Source organism: Budorcas taxicolor, chromosome 7 (assembly GCF_023091745.1).
Source record: "Budorcas taxicolor isolate Tak-1 chromosome 7, Takin1.1, whole genome shotgun sequence".
NCBI lineage: Eukaryota > Metazoa > Chordata > Mammalia > Artiodactyla > Bovidae > Budorcas > Budorcas taxicolor.
Genome location: NC_068916.1, coordinates 4,040,950 through 4,053,236, shown reverse-complemented (window position 1 = coordinate 4,053,236; position 12,287 = coordinate 4,040,950). Strand labels below are relative to the sequence as shown.

The 12,287-nt window shown below is 54.0% G+C and overlaps 1 protein-coding gene across 1 annotated transcript in view; it reads right to left on the bottom strand.

Moving 5' to 3' along the window:
* Window positions 1-12,287, bottom strand: part of ADAMTS2 (ADAM metallopeptidase with thrombospondin type 1 motif 2) — a 261,969-nt gene that overhangs the window by 104,775 nt on the left and 144,907 nt on the right. Inside the window, exon 4 of the mRNA XM_052642795.1 lies at window positions 1,600-1,802. Within this exon, the coding sequence (XP_052498755.1) occupies window positions 1,600-1,802 (203 nt within the window). The remainder of the gene's footprint in view (window positions 1-1,599; window positions 1,803-12,287) is intronic.

The window sequence follows — 12,287 nt, the reverse complement described above, 5'->3', positions numbered from 1 at the left end:
AAGAGAGGCAGGCAGGCAGGCAGGGGCCTCCCGGTCCCCGTGACCAGCTCACTCTTATCTTCTCTCTTGCTCCTGACCTCTCTCTTCACCGGGGCTCTGGGAGCAGGGTCTTGCCCACGGGCCAGCTGGGTCCCCAGGGCCTCACCGTGGCCCAGGAATGAGAGCAGAGCAGAGCGGACAGGTTGGGGCACACAGCCCTGCTGCTTTAGGACGCCCCATCCCCGGGGCTTCCCTGGTTGCCTCCAGCCCCCTGTAAACCCACTTCTCCCACGCACACAGGCCCCCTCCTATGCTCCCAGCAGGGCTCAGCGGAGGTGCCAGGCTGTGAGGGGCAGGCCCTCTCGCCACTCAGGGCAGGCAGGAGTGCACTCTCTGCAAGGTCAGAATTCTGCACCTTCTGGGGTGGGAGGGCCGGCATGCGGGGAGGCGGGACGGCGCGACCTGTCAGGAGAGCGGTGGGGCAGGTGCGCGGTGATGCCACAGGGGGCCTGGGTGGCACACAGTCGCTCAGTTAAGGAGCCCGGCCTCACAGGGAGACACTGATACTCTCTTCAGTCTTTAGTTCTTCTGACTACCTCAAGGAGAAACCTCGGACGGGTGCTATTCTCTGTCCTCCTGTCTGACACACGCTCATCTCCCTTCTGCAGAGCAGAAAGCAGAGCCGTCCAGCTGGGGCTGAAACTGTTGTTCAGCCACTCAGTTGTGTCCGACTCTTTGCGACCCCATGGACTGTGGCACGCCAGGCTTCCCTGACCGTTACCATCTCCCTGAGTTTTCTCAAGTTCGGGTCCATTGAGTTGGCGATGCCATCCGACCATTTCATCCTCTGTCATCCCCTTATCACCTTGCATTTTAATTTTAGATTACCTTTACAATAAACTGGGCTTCCCTGGTAGCTCAGCTGGTAAAGAATCCACCTGCAATGCAGGAGACCCCAGTGATTCCTGGGTCGGGAAGATCTGCTGGAGAAGGAATAGGCTACCCTTTCCAGTATTCTTCGGCTTCCCTGGTGGCTCAGCTGATAAAGAATCTGCCTGCGATGTGGGAGACCTGGGTTTGATCTCTAGGCTGGATCCCTGGGCTGGGAAGATTCCCTGGAGAAGGGAACAGCTACCCACTCCAGTATTCTGGCCTGGAGAATTCCATGGACTGTATAGCCCATGGCATTGCAAAGAGTCAGACAGGACCGAGGGACTTTCAGTTTACAATAAAGTGAGGCTGCCTTTGTAAATAATTTTAAGCTTTTAAAAAATCAGTTGATTTATAGGAAAACACATAGCCTACACAATGTGGGTATTATGAAAAATTAAGAACCCTAGTACACAAATGATGAGTGTCTAGAAAATGGCCTTAGCATATAAATGGCTTTGCCAAGTCAGAATCCCCACCAACATTTGCAGATAAGAAAAGTCAGGCTAAACAAGGTCGACAGGAGGGTCACCTCTTCTTACCTGTAGACCCAGAGCCTCCCTGTGACCATTTCACTCATGCCCAGCTCCACCAGGAAACTGTGGCAAGCAGAGATGCCCCGGCCCACCTACGCCCCCAGCCTCCCAGCCCCACCCCAGAGCCCTCCGCCGCCACCGCACCCCCACTCACGATGTTCATGAGGGTAAGCAGGTACTTCTGCACATGCTCCTTCCCATGGAACTGGACCACAGAGTCGTCCACGCCCAGGAGGACCTCGATGTTATAGTCGTCATCAGCAGCATGCCTGCGCACCCTCCTCCTGGAGCTGTTGACTCGCTCCTCCAGAACACCCAGAGCACGGCTGAGGCTGTCCAGGCTGTCTGGGGAGACCCCTGGAAGGAGAGAGAGGACACAGCCTATAGCAGCAGTCCAGGCTCAACAAGGCCACTTCAGCCGGAAAAAAACCCCACTCAGATGCAACTCAGCCCCTGCAAGATGCCAGTGTGGCCATCAGCCTGCCATCATCAGAGCGCTGTAACCCAGGGCAATTCTGTCCCCATTTCACGGAAGAGCAAACTGAGGTTCAGATAGCGCAGTTGTGATGACCCGGTAGCATAGAAACCCACAGCTCGGCCATCCCAGAGGCTGGGCCTGGCACCCAGTGATGAACAGAGGGGAGGGAGCCTGGGTGGACAGAGCCAGCTCTTTTCACCCATTCACATACTCGCCCAGTGCCAAAGGGCTGGTCCCCCAAGTGTTACCAGCCCATTTATAACCGGGGAAATTGAGGCCCAGCCCAGGTGGCACATGTTTCACAGAGTCTTCCCAGACAGCTCCCCTCTGGGGCTTTTGGCTCAGTCCCTGGCTGAAGCAAAGTCCCTCCTCTCTCAGCCCGGTCCGCCCACTCCCTCCTGGGCTGGGACCAGCCCGTGGGTACCCTTCCCCTGCCCAGACCTGTGCCTGCCCCTGGTGCCAGGTGCTGAGGAGACGAGAGCCTGCCTGATAGTCATGCAGAGCCCAGGCTGAGCCCTCACATGGCAGCTACTCCGCAGTCTGCTGGCCAGGGCTCACTCCAGCCCCCACAGACGAACACGTGGCTCGGAGCGGGGCAGCCCGTCCGGGGCCTGGGGCCGTGTTGAGGGGCCGGGGGCTGCATCCCATCAGGCCAGGACCCCAGGGCGCCACTGCGTCTTCTGCAGAGCTGCAGCATGTCTCCATTCCTTCTGCTTCCCCACTGGGCCTGGAGCCCCCCATGGACGCTGCCCCCACCTCTCAGCGTTGCAGCTGAGTCGGCTGGGCTGACCTTCAGCATTGCTGGCAGCCACAGACCACACTGCCCAGTAAGAACCACTGCCAGCGTCTCTGGAAGCCCCCCACACCCCTGCATGGATCTCTGTGTCCGCTCCAGGCCCCTGACCCCAGGGTCCCCCCGCTCCTCGGCATTCCAGGTGAGGGGAGAAGCAGGTGTGTCTCAGAAACTCTTGCCCTGGGAAGGGCCTAGGGCATCAGGTTATCATGACATCATCAAAGAGTCTTCCAGAACAATTCTCACTCGTCCTCCAGGCTCTTGTCTACTGTCTCCTCTGGAGGCAGAGCAAGGCAGCCTGTCACCAAGGTCCTGCTCCACCAGCGGGCCCTCTGCTTATGTGTCCTTATCCAGCGCTGACAAAAGGCCTCTTTGATGGGCATCACTGACTCCACTTTACAGAGAGGAGGACTGACAGAGCCCCCCAGCCAGGCAGAAACCCTCTTCTTTACACCTGCTGGCTGTTAGCTTTGGGGCACAAACGTGCCACCTGGTCGCTGACAGACCAAGAAGAGGAGGCGAAGGAGCAGTGCAAGGGGAAGGGCTTCACAGAGAAGAGAGAGCAGCTGGGGCTGGGCTGAGGGTCCACGGCATTCCTGAACTTCCCGGGGCCCCTGTGTCCCTACCACAGCCCTGTAGTCCCCCGTGTCCCCTCATGTGCACAGGCACACACACACTGCATATACACGCTCACACACAGTCCACACACACGCACACACACTCCACACACACGCACACACGCACACAGTCCACACACACGCACACTCCACACACACACACACACTCCACACACACGCACGCACAGTCCACACACATGAACGCACACACACTCCACACACACACGCACACACACTCCACACACACGCACACACGCACACTCCACACACACACACTCCACACACACGCACACACACACACTCCACACACACACATGCACACACTCCACACACACGCACACACACACACTCCACACACACGCACACACGCACACTCCACACACACGCACTCACACACACTCCACACACACGCATTCACACACTCCACACACACGCACACACACTCCACACACACACACACGCACACTCCACACACACACACACGCACACAGTCCACACACGCACTCACACACACTCCACACACATGCACTCACACACACTCCACACACACGCACGCACACACTCCACACACATGCACACACGCACACTCCACACACACGCACTCACACACTCCACACACACACATGCACACACTCCACACACACGCACACACACACACTCCACACACACGCACACACGCACACTCCACACACACACGCACACACACACTCCACACACACGCACTCACACACTCCACACACACGCACGCACACACACAGTCCACACACACGCACACACGCACACTCCACACACGCACACACGCACACTCCACACACACGCACTCACACACACTCCACACACACGCATTCACACACTCCACACACACGCATTCACACACTCCACACACACGCACACACACTCCACACACACGCACACACACTCCACACACACGCACACACGCACACTCCACACACACGCACTCACACACACTCCACACACACGCACTCACACACACTCCACACACACCCATTCACACACTCCACACACACGCACACACACTCCACACACACACACACATGCACACTCCACACACACACACACGCACACAGTCCACACACGCACTCACACACACTCCACACACATGCACTCACACACACTCCACACACACGCACGCACACACTCCACACACATGCACACACGCACACTCCACACACACGCACGCACACACTCCACACACACGCACTCACACACACTCCACACACACACACGCACACACACACTCCACACACACGCACTCACACACTCCACACACACGCACACACGCACACTCCACACACACACACGCACACACACTCCACACACACACACTACACACACACGCACACACGCACAATCCACACACACACACACACACACTCCACACACACGCACTCACACACTCCACACACACGCACTCACACACTCCACACACACTCCACACACACTGCATATACACGCTCAAACACAGTCCACACACATGCACACTCCACACATACACACACAAACACTCCACACACATGCACGCACACACACAGTCCACACAAACGCACACACAGTCCACACACACACACGCCACACACACACACGCACACACACACTCCACACACACACACGCACACTCCACACACACACGCACACACTCCACACACACGCACACACACACAGTCCACACACACGCATGCACGCACACACTCCACACACACGCACGCACACACACAGTCCACACACACGCACACACGCACACTCCACACACACGCATGCACACACACAGTCCACACACACGCACACACGCACACACGCACACTCCACACACACGCACACACACACACTCCACACACACGCACTCACACACTCCACACACACGCACACAAACTCCACACACACACACGCGCACACTCCACACACACACACACACACGCACACAGTCCACACACGCACTCACACACACTCCACACACACGCACGCACACACTCCACACACATGCACACACGCACACTCCACACACACGCACTCACACACTCCACACACACGCACTCACACACTCCACACACACGCACTCACACACACTCCACACACACGCACGCACACACTCCACACACATGCACACACACACACTCCACACACACGCACTCACACACTCCACACACATGCACACACACACACTCCACACACACACACGCACACACACAGTCCACACACACGCACACACGCACACACTCCACACACACGCACTCACACACTCCACACACACGCACACACACTCCACACACACGCACTCACACACTCCACACACACACGCACACTCCACACACACGCACACACACTCCACACACACACACGCACACACACTCCACACACACACACACTCCACACACACGCACTCACACACACACACTCCACACACACGCACTCACACACACTCCACACACACACACGCACACTCCACACACACTCACACACACTCCACACACACACATGCACACACACTCCACACACACGCACGCACACTCCACACACACACTCACATACTCCACACACACACACACGCACACACACTCCACACACACGCATGCACACACACTCCACACACACGCACTCACACACTCCACACACACACACGCACACTCCACACACACACGCACACACACTCCACACACACGCACTCACACACTCCACACACACACACGCACACACACTCCACACACACGCACACACACACACTCCACACACACGCAAGCACACACTCCACACACACGCACACACGCACACTCCACACACACACGCACACTCCACACACACGCACACACACAGTCCACACACACGCACACACTCCACACACACGCACACACGCACACTCCACACACACACACGCACACACACTCCACACACATGCACACACACACACTCCACACACACGCACGCACACACTCCACACACGCACACTCCACACACACGCACTCACACACTCCACACACACACACGCACACACACTCCACACACACGCACGCACGCACACAGTCCACACACGCACTCACACACACTCCACACACACGCACTCACACACACTCCACACACACGCACGCACACACTCCACACACACGCACGCACGCACACTCCAGACACACACACGCACACACACTCCACACACGCACGCACGCACACAGTCCACACACGCACTCACACACTCCACACACACGCACTCACACACACTCCACACACACGCACTCACACACACTCCACACACACGCACGCACACACCTTCCACACACACGCATGCACTCACAGTCCACACACACACACTCACAGTCCACACACACGCACACACACACACACTCCACACACACGCATGCACACACACTCCACACACACGCACTCACACACAGTCCACACACACGCACGCACACACACACTCCACACACACGCACTCACACACAGTCCACACACACGCACGCGCACACACACTCCACACATACGCATGCACTCACAGTCCACACACACGCACACTCACACACACTTCACACACACGCATGCACACACACTCCACACACACGCACGCACGCACACTCCACACACAGGCACACAGACACACGGCAGGCACTGCCAAGGGCCGCTCCAGGGCCGGCGCCTGTGCAGAGCTCGTCCTTCTGCTGGGCTCTCTGGAGATGATTCAGGGCCATCCCTGCTGCTCCCAGGAGAGACATCGGCTACTTAAACCTGATGGGGCGGGGGGCGGGGTGAGGAATGGCTGCTCTATTTTTACACATTTATTTCTTTGCATTTTCAACAAGCAGGGACAGTTCACCTTCAGAACCACCTTGGGAAGCAGAAAGATGATAATTTTCATAAAAAAAGAACTCTTCCTGGGGAAGAGGCTGGAGGATACCCTCTGCCCCTGTCAAGCCAGGGTTCACTGACAGGTGGTCCCTGGGCAAAACCAGACCACGGGGTTGTCTGTTAGCGCTGTGTGTTTTTTTTAAATACCACATTTGGTCAACAGTATTTCAAATTTCGAGATTTCATGTTAAAAATCTAGACTAGCCAGCTTGTCTAAGAAATGAGGAAATGGAGCCACTGTAGAGGGGAGAGGGGGGTTCACACTGTGCTCTGGAGTGACAGCCATGCCTGGGACATGGCACAGAGGTCTGGGTCCCCAGCGCTCCTGGCCTGCTGTCCTCTCTGCAGGTCTCAGCGTGGGCCCCAGACTCTGAACCATGAAGCCACTGTGCAGCGACTTTGCCTGACGTTCTCTAAGGAGGGCTTGGGGCCACCATCAGGACATGCTGGCTGGGGTACATCTTAGAGTTGCTTCTGTTAAGCAAACTCTGTTTTAACTAAACCGTGTGTTACAGGTCCATAAAGACAGCAATGTTTCCTAAGAATGCACTAGAAACATTAATTGTACCACAAGCATAATTGTTCTTATCATTATTATCTCAATCATGATAATGTTGGAGGGTGACTTGGATATTATGTCCTAGAACCACCCCCCAAGACCCAGCTCCTGTGGAGATGTGCTTGAATCCAAAGGGAAAGGCAGATGAAGGGAAGCAAACAGGGCCCCCCAAGCAATTCGAAGGCGGCAGCCCTGCCCTGCAGTCAGTCCCTGGGAGCCCCAGCCCTGCTCAGCCCTAGCAGGGCACAGGGAGCCGCCCCTAGACCCAGGGCCCCCAGACCTAGGGCCACGTGAGCGCGGACGGGATCCAACAGCCAGGCTGACGCTCCACTTTCTCATTCTTGGGTGTCTCCCAGTTTCCCTACAGTGGGCGCAACCCTACAGGCTAGGCCACACGGAGATCCCAGCCATGCCCTGGTGCCGGGTCCTAGCAGGCCTGCCCCTCGGGTTGAAAGTCCCGCTCAGGTCCTCAGTGGGCTGTTCTTGGTTACTTGCAACCACGCCCAGCCTCAGGGCCTGTCTGCCTCTGCCTGTCCAGTCTATAGGCCCTAGCTCCTCTCGGCCCCCCTCCCGTCTCCCCCGGCAGCTCCTGCACGCTCTTCAGTGGCCAGGCCTCAGTGACCCAGAGCTGACCCAGCCCTGTGCCTGACCCCTCATTTCCGGCCAGGCCTGGACACTGAGCAGTCCACACTGCCCATCTCCTGCTGAGGACGGGGGACAATCTGTCCTGGCTCCTGACACAGCCACCTCTGTGCACCACCTCCCACACAGGGAGAAGTCACCAGTCCCTCTTGGGGGCTGATCCACAGCAGACGGGAGCAGACTGGACCCCAGCAGGCCGAGGCGCCCCTGAGTGGAGGTGTCTGTGGCAGGACCCTGTCTTTTCAATGGGTAACCACGGGCTTTTAGTTTCTGGCATTCCCTGTGCTGGGGGCACCCTTCTGGTGAGCTCATGTCTCGGACAAAGGATGATACAACAGGAAGCCTCCAAGAGCTTCCCTCATTTGAGCATCTCTACAGGAGGGCAGACAAAATCCCTCAAAGAATCAGTAGCAGTCTGTGGACAGGACGGAAGAAGGGGACGCAGAATTGCATCCAGGAAACCCTGAAGTGCCTGCCCTCCAGGGAACAAGCAGGTCACAGAAGCCAAGCTCACCCACAGTGCCTGGATCACAGGACCCTGCCCGGCTCCCGCTGCCCCTGAAGCCTGGTACGCTGGGGCGTGTGCACAGCCCTTCAGAGTGATAAGCCTGCACTATGATCCAGCCATCCAATCTTCAGCAAGTAGGAGGCTCCTCACCATCCTCATTACTGTCTCATTTTAGCATCAAGGAGCCTCAAGAAGATAAACCGATGCAGACAAGTCACACCACAGAGGAGGGGCCAGGACCTGGCTCAAGTCACAGCACCCAAAGTTGTTGATGAGCCCCGGAGTGGCCTGTGTATCTCACCAGCAGCAAGAGATGGTGTGGGGAAATCGAAATTGGGAGAAACAAGCGAGCGTGTTTAGCGCAGAGAAAAGCAATCCCAGGGACCTGGGTCTATAAACGCCGTGCAGCAGGTGTGGGCTCAAGGGGCCTGGATGTTGGCTGTCCCCGTGTAAACCCCATGCCCAGGCCTTCACTGCACTTGTCTCTCTTGGGATGCCCTTTCTGCTGCTGCTGCTCCTGCCTAGATTTAGCCTTCCTATCAGGTCCAGCAGGAGTCCCCCAAAAGGCCTACAGGGAACAGAGCTCACAGGCCTCTGCCTCCTGCACTGGGTATTACCTGTCCATTCCACTTGAAGGAGGTCCCCTCGGAAGACAGAGGCCAAGTGTCTTGTATGCCTTGGTACCCCACAGATACACACAGGTACCCAGGTACCACACAGCAGGGCTGTGAGGGGCAGGAGCCACCTTAGAGACACAATGGGAGGAAGCACAGACCCAGCAGTTGGGGGGGGTAGAGGTGGGGAGGGGTGCCTCTGGGAGCTGGGCAGAAGGAGGGCAGGCACAGCAGGGCCAGGAAGTCCAGGCTTGGGATGGGGGAGCGGCAGCAAGAGCAAAAGGGAGGCAACCGGCAAAGGAGCATGAGCTGGCACAAGACCCTGCTGTAAATAACTTGTGCAAGGTGTAACTGAAACAAAATTACCCAGGAGAAGTTAAAACCAATGGGGCGAAGAGAGAGTTACCATGTAATTGCCCACAAAACAGACCCAGGCATAATGATATTTATGAGATAAAATATAATCTGACATTAAAGGGACAAACTGATCAACAGTTCATTGAAAAGATACAAAAGATATGAAATTTCATTCACCTAACAGAGCTTCAACCTGATACAGGAGAGACAGGCAAAGCCACAGTTCTATGCGCATTTTAATATATTTACTCCAGAAAACACCAGATGAATCAGCTGAAACATTAGGCAGGATTTGAATTACTGTGCGTGCTCGGTCACATCTGGCTCTTTGTGACCCCATCGACTGCAGCCCGCCAGGCTATCCACGGGATTTTCCTGACAAGAATACTGAAGTGGGTTGCCATGCCCTCCTCTAGGGGACCTTCCCAACCCAGGAGTCAAACGCGCATCTCTTGTCTCCTGTATTGCAAGCAGATTCTTTACCACTAACCCACCAGGGAAGCCCTGCATTACTGTAGATCTGAATTACTAAAACAGCCTAATGTTTAAGCTCAACAACCAGAGAATGTGTGCTGTTCAAGCACAAGTTCCAAATTTCACTTACATTAGGACAAAAGGGAAACTCAAAAATCACGCCCACAGCTGCTATCATAGAACAAAATCAAAGAAAACAAGATGGAAGGCCCTCAAACCCTAAACGCCAGAAATTAAAAGCACAGTTCTAGTAAGCCTAGACTAAAGAGAGAACATACATTCTAATTGTTGGCTCAAGTAGAAAACTTGAATAAACCTTAGAAAAAAATGGAAAAAAAAAGCAGTCAAAGACAAGCTCAGAAGGTTTTACAGAAGAGTTTTACCAAACCTACAAGAAATAGTTAATTCTCATCCTCCATATAATCAGTATGCAAGCATCAATACCTTTCTTGTACGTAACAGACATCAGCTAGGAAACAGAATGGGAAAAGAGGCTTATCGACTATAAGAATAAACCCCACAAAATATCTAGGTATAAACAAAAATACGGAATGCAGAAAGATGACACAAAGAGTAATACAATATAGTCAAAACTCTCCCAAAAAGCATAAGACAACCTCAGTAATTGCAGACACAGTGACACTACCCTGGGCTGCAAGCTGATGCTCTTCCAAATTAATCTATAAATTTAACACAATCTCCATTTTTAAAAAAACTGTTAAGATCTAACAATATAGTTCCAAAGTTCAACCGGAAGACTACATATGGGAGATTAGCTGGTAAAAATATTAAAAAGGAATAATAACAAGGGGATATTTACCTTTCAAAATTTCAGAATGCATTACAAAATAATGTTAATTAGATCACAGTGGTATGAGCGTTATGAAACATAGATCGTGGAACTGAATACAAAGTCTAAACACAAATCTAAGCATAGAAGGGACCTTAGGTAAAAATGGTACATTAAACACATACATCCAACTTTTCTCCTCCTTGGAACCCCATTATAATTTTAGTAAAGGGATGATTTTTTTTTTTTTTCTTAAATCACAAGCAAACAAGGACAGGGAGAGCAGGAGAGGAAAAAAATAACAGAACTGTTGTAGGCTGGAAAGCAGATGGCCATATGGCAATGGACTTAGTGTATCTGAGAAGCTGGCCAGACGGTTCCAGTTTGCATTGCCGAGTCCTCCAAAGGCACCAAGTACCTCTGGAAGTGGGACGATGAGTGGACTGAAATAAAGACTAGTTGATGGCTAATGCCAAATCCCTTCCTCACAACCTGCATCCTAGTAACAGCCCAGTAACCAACACTGCATTGGTCCGGAAGCTCATTCTCCCTCAAGAAGATCTCTGGGCTGCAGGCACCAGCTGTAGTTGAGAGCACAGGTACCGTGCTAAAAAGGAGGATGAAACGAATGCTGAGACACCAGCCTGCTTTCACAGTCCACTCCCAGAATGCTGGTAGTCAAGCCTTTATCCCGCAGGCAGGAAGCTGGAAGGAGGCTTCTCTAGGGAAGACCAAAGGCCAAAGGCAACATTACCATCCACGGCTCCCCTACAAGCTGCACCGAGCTCCCACTCCCCTCTTTTCTTGCCCAGGCTTACACATGAGCAGCCAGCCAAGGACCTCCAGCTCTCCAGGGTAAGCCCCAGACTCCATAGATGGAGCTCAAAAAAAAAAAAGCACAGCAATCAAAATGAGGAGAATGGAGGAAACAGAGGCTACCTTGGAAGGTGGGGAACCCTATTATTAGTGACCCCTGAGAGCTCGAAGGAAATACTGCATCCATTGAACAAGAACAAAACGAGAACAATCACAAGGGTTCTTTGGAATTAAAAACTTTTCAGCAGAAATAATAGATTCAGTGAAAGGATTATGAAGACAAAGTTGAGACTCTCCCAGAAAGTAAAGCTAAGACCAAAAGGCTTGAACCATCAGGAAAAA